This window comes from Eleutherodactylus coqui, chromosome 7, assembly GCF_035609145.1.
Source record: "Eleutherodactylus coqui strain aEleCoq1 chromosome 7, aEleCoq1.hap1, whole genome shotgun sequence".
Taxonomy (NCBI): Eukaryota; Metazoa; Chordata; class Amphibia; order Anura; family Eleutherodactylidae; genus Eleutherodactylus; species Eleutherodactylus coqui.
The window spans coordinates 41661932-41683669 of record NC_089843.1 but is presented as its reverse complement, the minus strand read 5'-3'; the positions used below and the strand labels follow the sequence as shown (position 1 = coordinate 41683669).

Genomic DNA, 21738 nt, shown 5'->3' with positions numbered 1-21738 from the left:
CTTGTCAGTTCTTTCTATATAGCTCTTCCTTAATCTACATGCTGTCCCCTCAAAGTTTGTTTATCCATGTTTAAAGTGTTAAACAGTATATGATAATAATCTTTATTTGTATAGCGCCAACTTATTCCGCAGCGCTTTCAAGCATGGTACAAATGCAAACAATACAACAATTACAATGTGAGGTACAATCAGTTTGAAACAAATGGGATAGGGGTGGTACAGGAGGTACAAGGGGCGAGCGAGGCATGGGGAACACAGAAAGTAGGGGATTTCAGAAAGCAAGCGGGGTGGGGCGGTAAGGAGGTGCAGGGGTAGAGGTCCTATGTGAAAGGCAGGTTGGAAGGTGTGAAAAGTATAGTGAGGGGCGGGGGACTAGGTCAGAGGATTTGGTATGCCTCGCTGAAGAGGTGCATTTTTAAGGTATGTCTGAAGTTTTGTGCATCGGGAATTGTCCGGATGCCTTGGGGTACAGCATTCCAGAGGATGCGTGCTGCTCTGGTGAAGTCCTGTAGGTGAGCGTGTGAGGTTCATATTAGAGGGGTAGTCTGAGTGTGTTAGCGGATTGGAGTGAGCAGGCTGGGTGATGAATGGACAGTAGGGAGGTGAAGTATGGTGGTGTGGCGCCATGCAGAGCTTTGTGGGTGAAGATGAGGAGTTTAAATTTAGTTCTGCAGTGGATGGGCAGCCAATGCAGCGACTGGCATAATGCAGAGGCGTCTGAGTAAAGGCTGGATAGAAAAATGAGCCTAGCTGCCACATTTAGTATGGATTAGAGTGGAGCAAGCCTGGTGCCGGGGAGGCCGATGAATAGCAAGTTGCAGTAGTCAAGTCGAGAGTGGATGAGGGCAACCACGAGTGTCTTTAGTTTGTCCATGGTGAGGAACGGACGTATTTTAGCAATATTCCTAAGGAGCATGTGGTATGTTTGGGCCAGAGATTGGATGTGGGACGTAAAGGAGAGGTTAGGGTCCAGTGTGACCCCAAGGCAGCAGGCATATTGCCTGGGGGTTATGATGGTGCCAGACACTGAAATGAAGATGTTGAGGGGAGGTTGGTTGGAAGGCGGAAAGACAAGAAGGTCAGTTTTAGAGAGGTTAAGTTTGAGAAAAAGGGAGGACATAGTATTATAGACAGCGGACACAGTCGGTGATGTTTTTGAGGAATGGTTCAGAGATCTCACTGGAAGAGGTGTATAGTTGGGTGTCATCAGTGTAGAGATGGTATTAAAGGCCGAATCTGTGAATTGTTTGTCCAATTAGGGCTGTATAGATAGAGAAGAGAAGGGAACCAAGGACCGACGGACCCCGACAGAGAGAGGAAGTGGACAGGAGATAAAGCCAGCAAAGGAGACACTGAAAGAGTGGTCAGAGAGGTAGGAGGAGAACCAAGAGAGAGAGAAGTGTCCTTTAGACCAATAGAGCAGAGCATAGTGAGAAGGAGATCATGGTCGACAGTGTCAAATGCAGCAGACAGGTCAAGGAGGATTAGTAGGGAGTAGTCTAGACTTTGCCGTCCTCAGGTCATTTAATACTTTTGTGAAGGCAGTTTTGGTTGAGTGTAGAGAGCGGAAACCATACTGGAGGGGGTCAAAGAGAGAGTTGTCAGAGAGAAAACATATGAGGCAGGAGTAGACCAGGCGTTCCAGTAATTTGGAGATGAAGAGGGGGTTTGAAATGGGTTGGTAGTTGGCAGCATTGGTCGGGTCAAGGGTTGGTTTTTTTAAGCAGCGAGGATAGGTTGCCGTGATCTGCGGTTTACAGCTCAGGTCATGAGCAGTGCTGCTTCATCCAGGGCATGGCTGAGGGTGGTGTGGTAGTGTTTGGCTGTCAGATTAGGGCAGGGGAGGAGAGAGATAGGGGACAGGGAAGACTGACTCGGCGAACTGTTGGGTGCGGACAGACCAGAGGTTCCTAAAGGTGTGATAGATAGGAGCGTCAGGGGAGATGCTCGGATATATATGCAAGTTGTATATGCAATTTTTGGAGTGTAAGAATAATGCAGACAACCACAAGCCTGAAAGTAAATGCTGTGTCTGTCATTTACCTACATACGTGTGTTAGTCTTATTTCGCTACCAAGTGTTCTTAATCCAGGCACTGATGTCACGATCACCTAATTCCATTAGTCGTCCAGACCTTGTTGTATACCTTGAATGGTGCACAAGATTACAAAGAGCATGCTGCACTCATTGCCACCGTGACACAGCTCCTCAGCCACATTTTAGAAACCACTCAGAGAGTGCAGGCCTCTTCCGGCTTGTCACCCGTTGCAATAAAAGCCCTGTATAATACATTGAGAGTGTTGAGGACTAGTATTTAGTAAACCAAACCAATAGAACCTTGTTTCTGGAAGAAATTCGTTGAACTGAACTGAAATTTTAGCAAAATTTGATCTAAAACAGGGTTCCTCTGATTTAGTTTGCTCAACACTAGTCACAACTGATTAATTGACTCTAGCTTGTGAATTTTAAAAGGGTCATGCTAAGATTGCATCCCCTGTTTTTATGCCCTATTTAGACATACAAAAATCATAGAGGAGAATCACCCCCACCCCCAGGATCCTATGCCTCAGAATGAAGAGTTGCTCCCAGCAACAGTGGCTTCTGTCTTTGGGGATTTTCTGCCACCCCGTTATTATAGGATGGACATTCGTTTGATTGGCCATCCTGTAATACATTTTCCCTTCAGGATCCAGGCTAGATCATCTGTCTGCTGGGGTGCCGAATTCAGGTCATGGGACAATTACACGTTCTCAAAGGGGTTGTGCATCTTGGCACAACCCTTTAATGAAAGAAAAAAAGTAGATAGTGATAATAAGATTCAGCCAGCAGATGCAGTGAGTCCAACATATGAAACTCAACAGGTCCAAGAGAGTCCAAGCCAAAGGCAATAAAGGTGCATGGAACCCTAATGCAAGAAGCCAATTCAATATCCCATGAAGTATTTCTTATGAAATTGCCTGAAATAGAGATACAGAAGACAACATTCTTGTTTCATAGGAAGTTCTGAAGTCTAGAGAAATGTTAGTTATTGATTCATTTTCTTTCCAAAGTTTTTCTGCTGACAGAAAAACAATCGTCCTTGTGAATTATTAGAATTCAATTACCCAAAAACCAGAAAATTAATGAATTATTTCTGTTATATTCATTTACAGTAAAGCAAAAATAAACACATACGAGCTGGATGTATATTGCATCTAAAACAAGTGTATTAAAGGGGCTGTGCCAACATGCAGGGCCTGGGAAAATAGGGGATCACCCTGTGTGCCCCCTAGCAAGAAAAAAGACCTTCCTAGGGTCAAAATGCATTGCTTTTTACTGTTGCCTTGTCTCATATGAATAAACCTTGATACTGAAGTCCTTTGGATTTAAAAGATTGCTTCTTTCAATCACAATAATGCTGTAGAGGGAACTCATGGAGAGATCCCCCCAAAATCAGTAAGCGCCTTCTTTAAACCATATATTTTTTCATACATTTCATGTGAGCTGTTTCCAACTTTCTATTGAGCATAAGCCTATTCTTTCTTTTTACTTTGCATTTGCTCTCCCTGGATTGCTGTATATGCCTTCCAATGCCTGGGCTGTTTGCTCTCCATTGCTGTGGATAAAGGATCTCTGGAAAAGTCCATTATCTGTGTTTAACCATTGGAGAGCTGTCCCCTTGTCATTCTGTAGTAAGAGGACAACACACGTTCTGATAGAATGGGGAGCTGGGTCATAGAGGGTAGTCCTGAGTTGGAGATCCCACTCTATGACACTCATATGCCCTAGCAAGGCCTATAAACATTCAATGGAGAGTATGACTGGCCCATGATAGTTATAGTGCGAATTGTTATACTTTGTTTTGCCTTAATTATCTGGACATAAATAACAGTTCAGCATTAATTAATTAAAGGGTATAAATAAATTGTACAATTAGGTCTCTGTTGATAGTGAAGGTCAGGTGATTACTACCTGCCAATTAGTGCTTGTTTCTCCTCTAAACCTATTGTAAGTCTCATTGGACGAGTACCTACCCCTTTTCTTGCTAACAATGTAGTTCCTTGGGAGAACAATATCACTTATTAGCAAAGAGGATGGCACCTACTGGGGCTCTCTAAGAACCATGAGTTCTAAATGTATGGTATATTCACCTTTAATGATCACTGAAGACAGAAAGCTATATAATATAAAAGAGGAGGTGGTTGAAAAGTCCCTCGTTTTACACCGCTCAATGCAAATTTTCATAATTGTCCCTCCCTTTATAGAAACTCCATTCAATTAGTTGGAATTTAGTTACATCAACAAGCAGAAAACACAAATCATGACCAGACTGTTACTTCATTCATAAGAGTTTCCTTGAACCTCCTCAAGGAGTTTTACCTGATCAGCAACGGCACGTGCCAGTTTGTCCATCCTTGAGCCAGCTTCTGCAATCTTCTTGGCGGCGTTAATCACATCAGATGTGTTCTTTAGTGGACCTTTCCCTCTACGAAAGAAAATAGTGTAATTGCAATTCAATTAAATGACTAAAATAACCACCTGGACTGAACTACCTTGGTCATTGATTTTTTTTTCTCACCCTTTTTAACATTAAATAAATGATTTGTAATTTACTATGAGTTCACCTTCTAAAGTCAAGCTGAATAAAGGAAGGCGTGTGCCAACTTCCGCTCTTATCTAAAACTCCTCGCCAGCAATTTAGTTTGATGGCTTCTTCAAGCTCATGAATTATATTTAAAAGTATGTACATTTTTAAGTGCTCATTAAGAAGACAGCCCTGCTGGAATATAAAATTTTGAGTAGACATTCCTGGGCCAAACCCTGATGGTAAGACTGCTTGGTCCACTGCACGTGTTGGCAGAAGACCTCCATCAATGGTGATTGATCGCAGCAACCCGGCCGGACATGTAGGGTATGTATGTACATCAGTAAGGGTACAATATACACTGAATGACCACTTTATTGGAGACACATTCCCTTTCACAACTGTAGCTTCTCTGTATGATAATTCGATCTGTGCTGCATAACATCAAGTGACTAGTTTTAATGTGGATCAGTTTAAGTGTGGATCCACTTTAGATGGGACAGTATAGCAATTTGAGCCACTTCCAACAGGTCCTGGTCATTGGTGCTAGACTAGCTGGGGCCAGAATTTCATAAACTGCCAACCTTATAGGGTTCCGTATGTAATCGTATAAAACGTATACTGAGAATGGTATGATTGAGGAACAACATCCAGCAAAAGCAGATCTGGTAGACAAAAAATGACACAGAGGCAAAAGGGACAAAAGAAGATGTCAAACATCTTTCTGATGAACAAGTAGTACACAGACAAGCAAATGGCTGCTGAGTATAAATCTAGTGCTCCAACCAATGTGTTCAAATACAAAACCAGCCATTCCTCAGTCTAGATGGGCTATAAAAGCAGATGACCAGTTCCAGCACCAATTTTAGCTATGAGAAACATAAATATGAGACTCCAGTCGTCAAAATAGAGCAAAACTTGTTTATTGAGAAGTGAAAAAACATCTCTGGATTAGATGGATCCAGATTTCTGTTGCATCATGCTGATGAGGGGTCAGAATTTGGCTCAAGCAGCATGAATCGATGACCCCTTCCTGTCAGCTGGTCAGGACATGTCAGGACTGCCATCTAATTTCGGCAACTGCAAGAAGATTCCTGTCCGCAGGGGCCAATATTCCTTCAGAACAAGTTCAATGCTGACTGGAGTCTACAACATGGTGAATTCATGTGGTTGAGAAGACAAAAGCATGTCCAATGCACTACTAGATGGGTGCCTCAGTAAAGTGACCATTCAGTGTGTGAGATGTATGTATTTTGTTGTTTATCTTTAGTATCCAATGATTTCACCTTATAGCAGTGCTGATTTGGAGATATGTTTATGTCTTGTAAGGCACGACTGGTGGGTCATCATATAGTTACACTTTAAAAGTGTATGCTACATAAATTACATGCTCCCCATGTCTCTGTTGTTTGTGGCATGTGGATCTTGCTGTGGAATTGCTGCATATTTTTTAAAATAAAGAATCCCCCCCCCCCCCAACTATTGGACCCCATATCAGCTTCTACATACATCTACTACCCTGCTAGTTATGCTTCTAGTTCCACTACTGAATATCAGTTATTGCATACTGGTGATGTTCCACTAGTGCCTTCACTATAGGTATAGGGACCATCAGGAGGGCCAATGTCAATAAAATAATGACCATTTTATTGTTATTTCAAAATATGTCTTATGTTATTTTGGGAAGGGGGCAAGATCTGGAGAAAAATCAAACCCACTGGGTGTCAAATACAAAAATATCTCATGCTAAACAGTGGGAATAAGCTATAAAATGCATTGGACTATTAAGCTCTCCTCCCCCTTAAGGGGAAAAAAGGGAAGACAGAAAAATCTATAGATAAGACTCAATAACACATAATGGAAGACTACCAAAAATGATCTATGAGAAAAAATTCAGCTCTTTTACACCAAATTAAATTTTTTCTTGAAAAATTGGAGATAGTCATTCAGAAAGTAAAATCTGGTTTGTTTGTTGCTTTCAGCACAGAGTGTTCCAATTTCATAAAAGCAACATGTGGCAAATACAGAAGAGAAACAAGTGATCAGAATTTATACCAGTTCAATGTAGTACAATCATCGCTCACCTCTATTTTTGAATATTTTATAAAGTCCCCCTGCTGGGCTTACTTATCCTGTTTTCATGCATTTGGATATTATTATTCACTTCCACTGCAGATATAATATAGTACACCTACTTCTAAGTAGGTTCTAGTTATCTATGGAAACACATTTTTGCCTTCTCAGTCATAGACAGGATAGAAGAGTACTGAACAGAAATATCTTGGGTATACTCAATAGATGGTGATCTTAATTGGCTTTTCGTGTGCTGGCCTAAAAGCTAATGATTTTTAATTGGCCCTCACAGTAAATTTTACCGTACATTTGGTGATAGTTTGTTCCACCACTTAACACCATTTTAGGGCAGGAAGCACAGACTCTTGTGACTTTTAATAATACATGATAGGACTTTTAGTCTGGTAACATCTTCCTTGTGTCAATATTGTAGTGCATGGAAAGGTTCACAATGCCTAAAGAGAAAATAGATAGAGCCACCCTGAGTTGCAGCCCTAGCCAACCCATCCCTTTTCCTTGGGCTCCAAAATAATAGAATATGATGCCTCCATAGCATCTATACCCTTGTGGAATACACTGTAGATCACTATTTGCAGGTAAATTCCTATGTAGGTAAACAGAAAAAAAACTATTATACTTCTATTTAGCTAATTCAACATATTCAATCCTTCCTCCCCAACATCAGTCATTTAGGGATACTTGGGTGGCCCCCACACACTTAAGATGGTTGGACAATCCCATCAAATTTCTTTGGAGGCTATAACATAGTAAAATAGTATGTTAGGCTGAATGAAGACAATGTCCATCTAGTTTAGCCTGTTTCAGCCTCCTTGTTGATCCAGAGGAAGGCATAAAACCCCAAGAGGCAGGAGCCAATTAGCCCTTTCGGGGGAAACATTCCTTCCTGACTCCAGAATGGCAGTCAGAATAATCCCTGGATCAACCTCTGATAGTTCCTAGCTGTCTGTAAGACCTGTATCAACAACCGGCTGGTCACCTAATGTCTATATCCTGAAATATTTTAGCTCTCTAGGAAGACATCTATGACCAACTTTGTTTTACTGTATATAGCTAGCTTAATACCATAAATGAGAAATAACCACTTCTGTCATCATATCTCATATTGAATACTTCCAGAACATGATATAACTAAATTACTAGCACATGTTCTTATATTATCCCAGTTAGGCCACTGTGAAACCATGCACCATTCATGTCAATTCACCAATTGGCACTTCTCGAATTTACTGCATCTTCAACTCTAACACCAGACTTGTTGTTCTTCCATGTCTGTTAATCTCTCTTTTGACTGCTGATTACTTAGATTTGCTCAGCCTGCTTTCTTAATACATCTTTTCACTGAGGTTACTAGCCAAAACAACACCTTCAATCAGTATACCTTATTGTACCATCCCTTCAAATATTTGGATCATAGCCACCTTTGTTGTTCTTACCTGGTGAAATCAGTCATCTCCATCATGATCATGCACATCTGCTTTGCCAGCACAATTATATCATTGCCACTGTCATCCCATTTGGCAACTTCTGCATCCAATTTACTTTTCTCTTGGTGGAAGATTTCTACTTGCTCTGCAATTTTAGCCTTCTCTTCTTGTGGAAGTTGGGCCATGATTGCCTATAGGATTTAATAACAGTGTTAGAAATGTAAATCTCTTGGTATATTCATACTTTCCATTTTAGCATTGCAAATTCCTGCAATAGTAAGTGGTCCGAGTACAGTGATGCATCATCATATAGAGTGATTGTATCAGCATACTATTAAATGTATGATTCTATACCAATCCCTTAAAGACCTGCTTGTTACTAAACGAAAGAGGAGACCAGGAGTAACTGCAAATTCTGCAGCCCCTAGCAATACTATGAATACCTGTTATCTAGGATAAAAAAACATTAAAAAAACATGAACAAGAAAAAACAATATAAGAGGAAGCTGCATAAGAGAGAAGAATAAATGGAGGAAAGTTGAGAGAAAGAGAGAAGATTGGAAAAAAAAAGATGGAACCAGGGAAAAGGAAGGGGGAAGTACAAGAGAGAGAATGAAGAAGAGAGGGGGAGAAAGATATAAAGTAAGAGAGAAAGGGAGAAGGTAAACAGAGATAGAGGAACTAAGAGAAAGAGGCGAGAAGGTAAGAAGAGATAAAGTGAGAGAGAGAGGGGAAAAGGTGAAGAGAGAGTAAGAGAAGACGAAGAGAGATGATATAGATAAAAGGGAAAAGTAGAACAAGTAAAGAAAGGGGAAAGAAGGTAACATGAGATAGATTTAGAAAGAGACGGAACAAGGCAAGGGGAAGTATGGAGAGAAAAAGGAAAGGGAGTATAAAAATTAAAGGGGTTGTCCCGCGCCGAAACGTTTTTTTTTTTTTCAACCCCCCCCCCCCCCCCCCCGTTCGGCGCGAGACAACCCCGATGCAGGGACTTAAAAAAAAAACAGCACAGCGCTTACCTGAATCCCCGCGCTCCGGTGACTTCTATACTTACCGGTTGAAGATGGCCGCCGGGGTCTGCTCCCTCCATGGACCGCAGCTCTTCTGTGCGGTCCATTGCCGATTCCAGCCTCCTGATTGGCTGGAATCGGCACGTGACGGGGCGGAGCTACATGGAGCTACACGGAGCCCCATAGAGAACAGCAGAAGACCCGGACTGCGCAAGCGCGTCTAATTTGGCCATTAGACAGCGAAAATTAGACGGCAACCATGGAGACGGGGACGCCAGCAACGGAACAGGTAAGTGAAAAACTTTTTATAACTTCTGTATGGCTCATAATTAATGCACAATGTATATTACAAAGTGCATTAATATGGCCATACAGAAGTGTATAGACCCACTTGCTGCCGCGGGACAACCCCTTTAAGAAAGAGGAAAGACGATAAGAGGAGATAGAGGAAGAAGGAGGAAGAGGGAAGTAGCAAAAAAAAAATGAGAGGGAATAAGGAAAGGGGGAAGTAGAAGAAGTGAGAGAAAAAAAGGGAGGGACGATAGTGGAGAATAAAAGAGAGGGAGAAGAAGGAAGATGGAATAGAGAGTGGAGAGAGGGAAAAGAGTGAGTAAGAGAGAGGGTGAGAGGAAAAAGGGGGAGAGAGAAGAAAAAGAAAAAATGAGTGAAGGAAGGAGAGAGGAAGATAAAAAGAAGAAGAGCTGAAAGAAAAAGCAATAGCAAAAGAGAGAATCCACTTGTTTCAGCAGACAGCATCATAATAATGTCACATCGGTACTGCGGCTTAATGCCGAGCAATCAAAACACAATCATTTCACAGTGATGAAATTATTCTCTGTTATAGAAAACATTTTAACAAATAGGATTTTAATAAAACAAAGCTTTTTATTGAACCCTGGGAAGTAGTGTTATCTTAATGTACTGATTTCCATCGCAACTACTATGTGGGCAAATACTATTCATATAAAGTACTCCATGTAATGAGGTTTTGTCATAGCAGGGAACGTGACGCAAATCCTGGAACAACAAGAAGTTTTATGTTACAACTCGGAACTCACTGCAAGTTTCTCAGTGGGTGCCAATACAGGAAGAAGTACATGAATGCCAGTCCATAGCAAGTCCCCGAACCTCTGTCTAAACAGAAGTACCCAAGATCGGGCTGGCCCATCAGATTGCTTGGGGATCCTCCCCTTTTGGACACAATGGTGGACCTTTAATGCAACAGGTTAAAACCAAGACAATCCTATCTGTAGATACGTTTGGAGCCAAATATCATCACTGCAGTCTATGCCTTATGTGATTTACATATAAACTCTAAACCTAAAGAGGACATCTCATGTCTTCAGGTAAGTATGCCGGCTGCTTAGCTTTGCAGTTATAGTCCTGCTACTCTATCACAGCTTTTATTTTCTCTTCCCTCTTTCCCGCTTGTATGGAGTCCCGTTACATTATTCTACTCCACTCACTGTCAATGGATGACATCAGGTTTGATTGACAGTGAACAATGTAGACTGACAACTTGTGAGATTCAAAGCACTAGGAGTCAAATTTAACCCTTTCCAATGCACTGTCTGACGCCTAAAGACATTATGATTCAAGGCTGTACAGCTCCGATGTTGGAAAACATCCGTCGGTGTTCTCTTACTGTATATTGCCAGCCTCTCTGCTGTCGGAGCCTATCCAACGTGTCACCTCATGCAGTACTGGCTGTAGCCAGCATATAGTACCATTGTATAATGGCAGAAAAAGAGTAAGCCCCCTAGGAAAACCAGGATACAAATTGGATTGGAAAGGGTTAAAGGGTTCTCCCACTTTGGAAAAAATTTTAGACTGCTTACCATAGACTAAAACAAAAGAAGCAATACTCACCTCTCTTCCCGCCTCTGTAAATAGCAAAATGACCCCCATAGCTATTACAATCTGTATTTACAGCGGAAGTCAGGTTACTGCTATATGCAATCATAGGCTGTAGCATCACCGTCCATTCTCCTGCCCAGGATGCCAGGAGTTCAGTACGGTGATGCTGTGGCCTCTGATTGGCTGCAGTGGTCACCTGACTTCCGCAGTAAGCAAAGACTAGAGGGGTTGTAGGAGCCATTGCATTGCTTGCTGGAGGAGAGGTAAGTATTGTTACTTCTTTTGTTGTTTTAGGTCATGGCCAGTCGTTTATATTTTTTTGTAAGTAGGACAACCCTGCTAGCTGCTGGCCCCACTGACCCAAGAACATGGCGGGCAATTATGATATGTCCTATGTGTGCAATGATAACAAAGATTCTGGCGTGCTTTTCAATTCCCAATCATTGTTATAAAGACCTGTATAAAGGGTCAGGCATTGATTTTCAGGAATGCTGCCATCCAATAGGTGGCACTGCAGATATATTGTTCCATCTGCCTTATTTGCATATATTTCCCAAAGGAGCATGGGTGGTCTTATAAGTCTCCTCACTCATCTTCTAGGTGATCTCCTTAAGGAGAGATGGTTCCCCTCCCGACTAATGATAACAACAAAACGTTACAATGCAATTACAATACAGGTGACTAAAATATTTACATACAGACCATGAAAATGGGAACCAAGGCTTCTGCCAGATGATGGCTCCCTAGCAAGAATTACAGGCGTGTCAAATTACCTAATACTTTTATACACCCTAAGCATGTTAGATGTGCATGAAATGCTATAGAAATACATGGCTCTGAAATCCAGATGGCAACATTCAACAATGATTTGAACATAGAAAGACCTTTTTATCCCCTTGCAGTCTGCTACACAGTGCACCATGCATGTAATGGAGCGTGACCTATATTTAAATGTCATTACATTTTTTCCTGTTTATGTCACTTTCAATCAACCAACGTTTATTTTCTACATATTCTTAAAACGCTCTCGGCTTTTGAGAAAAAAAAAAAAAAATCATAATTGACCTTTTTGAAAACTGGAATTAAAAAAGGTTATCTCTAAACAGGAGATCGGAAAATGAAGAAAAAAAATCTGCAAGTTAATCAAATTAAAATTCAATGCATGCATTTTAATTAGGGCTTATCAAAGAAGCCCAGTGGTTTCCAATTGAAACAGACTGAAGTAGTTCTAGGGGAATGATATATCACAACTCATGCCACCTAGACTATTTTGAAGGAGGAAAAGCAGAATCAGTGAAAATTAATTAGCTATGATTCAAAAGAATAAGTGTATGCTAATTTCAATAATTTCTGCCTATGCAAAAATCTGGAATGATCATTAAGCCTCTTCAATATTTAAGGCGGTTTTTGTGTCTTTATCAGCGGATGTCTTGAATAAAGATCGTGGGGTATATAATTTGATACTATACCGGCAATATAATGTAGCAAAACGCTTGGAAATTCCAAATTTGGAATTGTACATTTTTCAGTTTATGATTTAGTATTGTGCATACATGACTATATTATTAGCAGCCTTAACCCCTTCTGATCCCCAATACCCCTTCATACGGCGGTAACTAATGGGCTTTAAACCAGCATGTACATCTTTTTAAAGAGGTGGCTTAGCTGACTGACAGCCAGGCTCCTGCTGTAACTGACATGAATGGTGAAAGCTCAGATCCTGGCAGTTTATGTGACGCAGAGGTTGTGAGTTCAATCCCCGCACAGTTCAGGTAACCTTCGGAGGTCGGTAAAATGAGAACCCAAAATTACCTGAAAGCGCTGCGGAATAAGTTGGCGCTATACAAATAACATGTCCCTTTCCCTTTACATGCCACAATCAATAGCAACAGCACCATGTAAACAGATGACAAGGAAGGTCTACGTCTGTCACCCAAAAGCACATCGTTCCTACAGGAGCCTTAGGCCTGAGAAAGGCCTTTGTGTCTACCATATAACCCCAGCCTACTAGACTCTACCGCCAGCAGAGGCTGCTGTCATAGGCATTATAGAATGCACTACATAGGTAATGCAGTGTACTATCCTAATGATCGAGCGATCACATCTTCAAGTTGTCTTGAGGGATAAAAAAAAACATCAAAACAAGTTTAAAAATCCAGTTTAAAAACATACACTTTTTACCCCCCCCCCCCAAAAAAAACCTTTTTAAATAAAGTACAATTTTTTTATAAAGCAAAACATAATAGGTATTTCCATTTTCATAATGGCCCAAGCAATGAAAGTATTTTGTTAATTATCTCATATGGTGAACTCCATAAAAATAATTTTTAAAAAGTAATGCCAGAATTTCTATTTTCATTTGGTCGTCACCTTGAGGCCTTAGTCAGACGGGCGTTTTTTGCCGCGATTTGCGCATGCGCATGCGTCCGGCGATTTTATAAAACCATTGCTTTGCAATGGTATCGGACACATGAGCGCTTTTTATGCGCTCGTCCGATAAATTATAGAACAGAAATCGCAGATCGCACCTATCTGCGATCTGCGATTCCTGTTCTCTTCTCTATATGCGCTCAATGGGGCCGGCGGCAGCAGCGCCGACCCCATTGAGAACATATAGAAGACAAATCATTCTTCTCTGCCACAGCTGTAACAGCTGTGGCAGAGAAGAACGATGTTTGCCCATTGAATTCAATGGAGCCGGCAATACAGCCGCCTCCATTGAAAGCAATGGGCTGCCGGCGAGCGCAGGATGAATTGTCAGGAAGGGCTTAAATATATAAGCCCTTCCCTGCAATTCATCCAGAAAAGTGTTAAAATAAAGAATATATATATACTGACCTGCTCCCGGCAGCCGGAGTTCCGTGCGGCCGTACTGCAGTGGGTGTGAAGGGGGGGGGGGGGGTGAGTGAGGCATGCCTCTGATTGGCTCTGCGCTGAGCCAATCAGGGGGCAGGTCTGACTCACACCCCCTTCACACCCACTGCAGGCCGGCCGCACGGAACTCCGGCTGCCGGGAGCAGGTGAGTATATATATATTTTTTATTTTAACACATTTCTGGATGAATTGCAGGGAAGGGTTTATATATTTAAGCCCTTCTCGACAATTCATCCCACACTCGCCCGCAGCGCATTGCTTTCAATGGAGCGGGCTGTATTGCCGCTCCATTGAATGCAATGCGCTGGACAGATCCGGCCCGTTTCTAATGAAACGCGGCTAGGAGCAGATTTTCGGGCGATTTTCGGGCACCGGTCACACGATTTGCGGATGCGCATCTGTCATGCGATCCGCAAATCGCTCGAAAAAACGCCCGTCTGACTAAGGCCTGAATACGCAGTTAAGAGCAATCCGAAAGTTACAGGTACCTAAAACTGGTAGTTATAAAAATTGTAACTCTTTCCATAATAAACAAGCCCTCATATAGCTCTGTTGCCAGAACAATAAGAATGTTATGATTTAACTGTTTTTCTTTAAAATCATATTTTGTGTGCTAAAATAGTAAAATATATAAAAAAAAATCACTTATACCTGATATTGCAGTAATCATGCTTATCCAGATGAGAAAATTGTAATGCTAGTTTTAATGAATGTTGAAAGCCATGAAGACAAAGCCCAAAAAACAATGGCAGAAAATCTGGAGCAAGTGGGATGGGGGGGGGGGATGTGAGGGACTTCTCCCCACCCCCAAAACATGTAATAAAAGTTATACAATGCATTATAACTACATACGGTAATGTTAATGAGTTATGGCTCTTGCAGTGCAACTATGGAACTGTAGTCATCCTTAACTGTGTGAATCCCCTCTTCCAATATTGTAACATTGGCAGATAAAAGGTAAAGAGACAAATAAGCTGGTCACTAAGAGGTTAACCACTGTCACAGTTCTTAGATATTAGGTATACCCTTGCCACAGAATAAAGAAACATTCTAGCATGAAATACAGTATGCTATTGGCTGATTTCTGCATTGCACTTGCATTGGACCTGCAAGTTCAAGGTTTAGTGGGTGTTCCCTGTGAAGCCGCTCTTGTCTACTGATCTCCTCTTTCCTTCTCTTTTAGGGACATTGTCATCTCTAATATGTATTGCATATTCATAGGATATCTCTGCCACTTCTGGCACTCACACCTATCTCAAGAACTTTCTCAAGTGCACTGATAAAGGGCAAGGCCATTGTAACAGCTGTCTGTATATGGGTATTGTAGTTTGGCTTACCTCCTTAGGTCTTATTCACACATCAATGTACTTTGTCTATGTGCAGTCTGTGTTTGCAATGGGCTGCACATGGACTGTACATGGATTTGTTGACTTTATTGGGACTTTTCAGTGCAATATTATACAGAGACCTGCAATCCATACAAAACATTGTAGCATGTCCTATTTTTACTTTGTATCATAGATGAGAATAAGACATGCAATGACCAATGCCCGTAAGGCTCGGACAACACAAGGACCTGTTCAATGAATCTTGGGTGTAACTCACATATGTCTGTGTAAATAGGTTCTTAGTCATGTTGCAAGGTCTTTAAGAAGGTTACATTTTAACTCATAAGGTAGCTACCTTCCAATAGGTGGCTCTGTAAAGGATTATTCCATTAATCATTTGCCTAGCTTTTCCCAGGGAGCATTGCCTGGCCTATAAGACTCCCTACACCCTCAAGATGCTCTTAAAAAGGAGAAACATTACTACATGGGAGGAGGCCTTAATATATGGAGGTATAAAGAACCATATTTAGGAGTGCATTTTTTGGGCAAATTACTATAGTTCCATCATCAGGAACTGGACTGCTGCCATACAGTCCTTAGTTGCTCGGACAGAGTTGATTTCCTATGCGTATACTATACTTACTAGGTATGTGTTTACCCAAGCTATATGGGATGTGTCTTCTTCCCAATTTCTAAGCGATGTGTCTTCAAATGAGGCCTGCAAAGTTTGTGGCTAGAAATGAGCGAACGTCCTCGGTTCGGGTGTTTTTGGACCCGAGCACCGCTTTTTCCGAGTAACTGACTACTTGGACGAAAAGATTCGTGGGGCACCGGGGGATGGGGGCGGCATGGTGGAGCAGGGGGTAGCAGTGGGGAACAGGGGGAGCTCTCTCTCTCTATCCCCCCCCCACTCCCCTCTGCAACCCGCCACACACCCCCAGCGCCCCCCGAATCTTTTTGTCCAAGTAGTCAGTTACTCGGAAAAAGCGGTACTCTGGTCCAAAAACACCCGAACCGAGTATCTTTGCTCATCTCTATTTGTGGCATCTACTGTACTATCGAGGCATCACTCAACATGACTCAATGGTCATTGTATGTGTACCGAGTTTTGTATTCAGTCTAGCAGGACAAAATGTAGACCTTAGAATAATATATCCAAATTCCAAAAGAGGCTTCAGAGGTGGGTAAAGGAAAGAAGCCCTGTAGAAAAGATCAAAATAGGGTGCCCAATATGATGTAGCATTTTAACACTAAGGGCAGAAGGGTCTGGTGTCTGTTTCCTCCTCTACTTCTTGACTTGTGGGCCTCACAGGCTCTCACTGCTGAGAAGCAAATGGGGTGGAACTAAACCAAAGTGCTCCATAGTGGCTGCATGGTCTGCCTCTATGATGTGTACACTCTTGCAAAAACATTGCATTTTAACCTCAGAAATACATATTTAAAAGCAGAAACAGTGTGCTACAATCTGCATGCCGAGTGAACACGGAGGGAATCAGGTGAGATAAATGTAGTCAAGTATTTCACATCTATTCAAATCAGCAAATGATGTTGCCTCATTACACACACCATTAGTCTACGTTACACCACCTACAGCTTAATGGATCACTCTGCTGGACAATATGTATTATGCTTTTTATTCACTCGTTGTGATAATGTCAGCATATTGTAAGCAGGTCCTTGAATAATGGCTGAGCACACATCTGTGATAGACATTACTATATGCCATGATCTACGTGTTGAAAATATGTTTGACTATTATTATTTTCACTTTTTCTTTTGGAACTACAAAGAAAACGTCATTTATTTTTTTTGTACACATATGTTAAAGAGAATGTATAAAAAGTGACTTATTTCCTTCTTCTTTAGAAACTTACTTAAGTTTTATTGGTATAAGTTTATTCTATCTTTTATGTGGCTTCATTGAAAAGTTGTGAAATATTGTAGTTTCCACATTGGCCTCTAGAGCCTGATGCATTCTTCTTCTGCGGTTCACTTGGCAGCTTTGCTGTATAAATTTGGACATTTTAACAGAGTCTTCTCCTAATCATTAGAAGGTGGGTGAGTTAAGGACAACTCTGTTGCACAGCTGGAGGCCTTGACAAGGCAGGATAGTAAAGCTGCCCACACACATGAGATAGGTGTCAGCTAGAGATGAGCGAACACCAAAATGTTCGGGTGTTCGTTATTCGTAACGAACTTCCCGTGATGCTCGAGGGTTCGTTTCGAACAACGAACCCCATTGAAGTCAATGGGCGACCAGAACATTTTTGTATTTCGCCGATGCTCGCTAAGGTTTTCATGTGTGAAAATCTGGGCAATTCAGGAAAGTGATGGGAATGACACAGTGACGGATAGGGCAGGCGAGGGGCTACATGTTGGGCTGCATCCTAAGTTCACAGGTCCCACTATTAAGCCACAATAGCGGCAAGAGTGCCCCCCCCCCCTCCCAACAACTTTTACTTCTGAAAAGCGCTCATTAGCATGGCATACCTTTGCTAAGCACCACACTACCTCCAACAAAGCACAATCACTGCCTGCATGACACTCCACTGACACTTCTCCTGGGTTACATGCTGACCAACCGCCCCCCCTCCCCCCCACAGCGCACACCAAAGTGTCCCTGGGCAGCCTTCAGCTGCCCTCATGCCACACCACGCTCATGTCTATTTAGAATTGCGTCTGCCATGACGAGGGACCGCAGGCACACACTGCAGAGGTTGGCACGGCTAGGCAGCGACCCTCTTTAAAAGTGGCGGAGCGATAGCCCACAATGCTGTACAGAAGCAATGAGAAATAGAATCCTGTGCCACCGCCATCAGGAGCTGCACACGTGGGCATAGCAATGGGGAACCTATGTGCCACACACTATTCATTCTGTCAAGGTGTCTGCATGCCCCAGTCAGACCGGGCTTTTTAATTCATAGACACAGGCAGGTACAACTCCCTATTGTGAAGTCCCTGTCGACCCACAGCATGGGTGGCTCCCTGGAACCCACCGGTGGTACACAGAAATATCCCATTGCATTGCCCAACACAGCTGAGGTAGTAATGTCGTGCTTAATGCAGGTGGGCTTCGGCCCACACTGCATGCCCCAGTCTGACTGGGGTTCTTTATAAGTGTACAGATGTAGTAAAAACTCTGTGTGCACCTACAGCATGGGTGGGTGCCAGGAAGCCACCGGCGGTACATAGAAATATCCCATTGCATTGCCCAACACAGCTGAGGTAGTAATGTTGTGCTTAACCCTTTCCAATCCAATTTGTATATGGTTTTCCTAGGGGGCTTACTCTTTTTCTGCCGTTATACAACGGCGCTATATGCTGGCTAAAGCCAGTACTGCATGAGCTGACACGTAGGATAGGCTCCGACAGCAGAGAGGCTGGCAATATACAGTAAGAGAACCCCGACGGACGTCTACCAACAACGGAGCTGTACAGCCTTAAACCCTAATGTCTTCACAGGTCACACAGTGGACTGGAAAGGGTTAATGCAGGTGGGTTTCGGCCCACACTGCATGCCCCAGTCAGACTGGGTTTCTTTATAAGTGGAAACAGATGCATTTATAATTCCCTGTGGACCCACTGCCTGGGTGGGTGCCAGGAAGCCACCGGCGGTACATAGAAATATCCCATTGCATTGCCCAACACAGCTGAGGTAGTAATGTTGTGCGTAATACAGGTGGGCTTCGGCCCACACTGCATGCCCCAGTCAGACTGGGGTTCTTTAGAAGTGTACAGATGTATTAAAAACTCCGTGTGCACCTACAGCATGGGTGGCTCCCTGGAACCCACCGGCGGTACACAAAAATATCCCATTGCATTGCCCAACACAGCTGAGGTAGTAATGTCGTGCTTAATGCAGGTGGGCTTCGGCCCACACTGCATGCCCCAGTCAGACTGGGGTTCTTTACAAGTGGACACATGTAGGTTAAACTCCCTGTGGACCCACTGCCTGGGTGGGTGCCAGGAAGCCACCGGCGGTACATAGAAATATCCCATTGCATTGCCCAACACAGCTGAGGTAGTAATGTTGTGCGTAATACAGGTGGGCTTCGGCCCACACTGCATGCCCCAGTCAGACTGGGGTTCTTTAGAAGTGTACAGATGTATTAAAAACTCCGTGTGCACCTACAGCATGGGTGGCTCCCTGGAACCCACCGGCGGTACACAAAAATATCCCATTGCATTGCCCAACACAGCTGAGGTTACGTCAGCTGTAATGCAGGTGGGCTAAAAATTAATTTGATTACACTGTAGGCGAGGGCCCACAAAAATTGCTGTATCAACAGTACTAATGTACATCCCAAAAATTGGCCATGGCCAGCCAAGAGGGCAGGTGAAACACATTAATCGCTTTGGTTAATGTGGCTTAAGTGGTAACTAGGCCTGGAGGCAGCCCAGTGTAACGAAAAATTGGTTCAAGTTAAAGTTCCAATGCTTTTAAGCGCATTGAAACTTTTAAAAATTGTTCTGAAAAATTATTTGACTGAGCCTTGTGGCCCTAAGAAAAATTGCCCGTTCAGCGTGATTACGTGAGGTTTCAGGAGGAGGAGCAGGAGGAGGAGGAGGAGGAATATTAGACACAGATTGATGAAGCAGAAATGTCCCCGTTTTGGATGGTGAGAGAGAACGTAGCTTCCATCCGCGGGTGCAGCCTACGTATTGCTTACGTATCGCTGCTGTCCGCTGGTGGAGAACAGAAGTCTGGGGAAATCCAGCCTTTGTTCATCTTGATGAGTGTTAGCCTGTCGGCACTGTCGGTTGACAAGCGGCTACGCTTATCTGTGATGATTCCCCCAGCCGCACTAAACACCCTTTCCGACAAGACGCTAGCCGCAGGACAAGCAAGCACCTCCAGGGCATACAGCGCGAGTTCAGGCCACGTGTCCAGCTTCGACACCCAGTAGTTGTAGGGGGCAGAGGCGTCACCAAGGATGGTCGTGCGATCCGCTACGTACTCCCTCACCATCCTTTTACAGTGCTCCCGCCGACTCAGCCGTGACTGGGGAGCGGTGACACAGTCTTGGTGGGGAGCCATAAAGCTGGCCAGGCCCTTAAAGACTGTTGCACTGCCTGGGATGTACATGCTGCTCGATCTACGCACATCCCCTGCTACCTTGCCCTCGGTACTGCGCCTTCTGCCACTAGCGCTGTCGGCTGGGAATTTTACCATCAGCTTGTCCGCAAGGGTCCTGTGGTATAGCAACACTCTCGAACCCCTTTCCTCTTCGGGAATCAGAGTGGCCAGGTTCTCCTTATACCGTGGATCGAGCAGTGTGTACACCCAGTAATCCGTCGTGGCCAGAATGCGTGCAACGCGAGGGTCACGAGAAAGGCATCCTAACATGAAGTCAGCCATGTGTGCCAGGGTACCAGTACGCAACACATGGCTGTCCTCACTAGGAAGATCACTTTCAGGATCCTCCTCCTCCTCCTCCTCCTCCTCAGGCCATACACGCTGAAAGGATGACAGGCAATCAGCCGGTGTACCGTCAGCAGCGGCCCAAGCTGTCTCTTCCCCCTCCTCCTCATCCTCCTCATGCTCCTCCTCCTCCTCCTGTACGCGCTGAGAAATAGACAGGAGGGTGCCCTGACTATCCAGCGGCATACTGTCTTCCCCCGCCCCCGTTTCCGAGCGCAAAGCAGCTGCCTTTATGGTTTGCAGGGAATTTCTCAAGATGCATAGCAGAGGAATGGTGACGCTAATGATTGTAGCATCGCCGCTCACCACCTGGGTAGACTCCTCAAAATTACCAAGGACATGGCAGATGTCTGCCAACCAGGCCCACTCTTCTGAAAGGAATTGAGGAGGCTGACTCCCACTGCGCCGCCCATGTTGGAGTTGGTATTCGACTATAGCTCTCCGTTGTTCATAGAGCCTGGCCAACATGTGGAGCGTAGAGTTCCACCGTGTGGGCACGTCGCACAGCAGTCGGTGCACTGGCAGCTTAAAGTGATGTTGCAGGGTGCGCAGGGTGGCAGCGTCCGTGTGGGACTTGCGGAAATGTGCGCAGAGCCGGCGCGCCTTTACGAGCAGGTCTGACAAGCGTGGGTAGCTTTTCAGAAAGCGCTGAACCACCAAATTAAAGACGTGGGCCAGGCATGGCACGTGCGTGAGGCTGCCGAGCTGCAGAGCCGCCACCAGGTTACGGCCGTTGTCACACACGACCATGCCCGGTTGGAGGCTCAGCGGCGCAAGCCAGCGGTCGGTCTGCTGTGTCAGACCCTGCAGCAGTTCGTGGGCCGTGTGCCTCTTATCGCCTAAGCTGAGTAGTTTCAGCACGGCCTGCTGATGCTTGCCCACCGCTGTGCTGCCACACCGCGCGACACCGACTGCTGGCGACATGCTGCTGCTAACACATCTTGATTGTGAGACAGAGGAGGAGGAGGAGGAGGAGGGTGCTTTAGTGGAGGAAGCATACACCTCCGCAGATACCAGCACCGAGCTGGGGCCCGCAATTCTGGGGGTGGGTAGGACGTGAGCGGTCCCAGGCTCTGACTCTGTCCCAGCCTCCACTAAATTCACCCAATGTGCCGTCAGGGAGATGTAGTGGCCCTGCCCGCCTGTGCTTGTCCACGTGTCCGT

General features: G+C 44.0%; 1 protein-coding gene across 2 annotated transcripts in view; it reads right to left on the bottom strand.

Moving 5' to 3' along the window:
• The window catches only part of CTNNA2 (catenin alpha 2), a 2255723-nt gene that overhangs the window by 207846 nt on the left and 2026139 nt on the right, over window positions 1-21738 (bottom strand). For both annotated transcript variants that reach the window (XM_066572940.1, XM_066572941.1), the window contains exons 15-16: window positions 8092-8273; window positions 4360-4465 (exon numbers count right to left, since the gene is read on the bottom strand). In XM_066572940.1, coding sequence (XP_066429037.1) covers window positions 4360-4465; window positions 8092-8273 — 288 coding nt within the window. The remainder of the gene's footprint in view (window positions 1-4359; window positions 4466-8091; window positions 8274-21738) is intronic.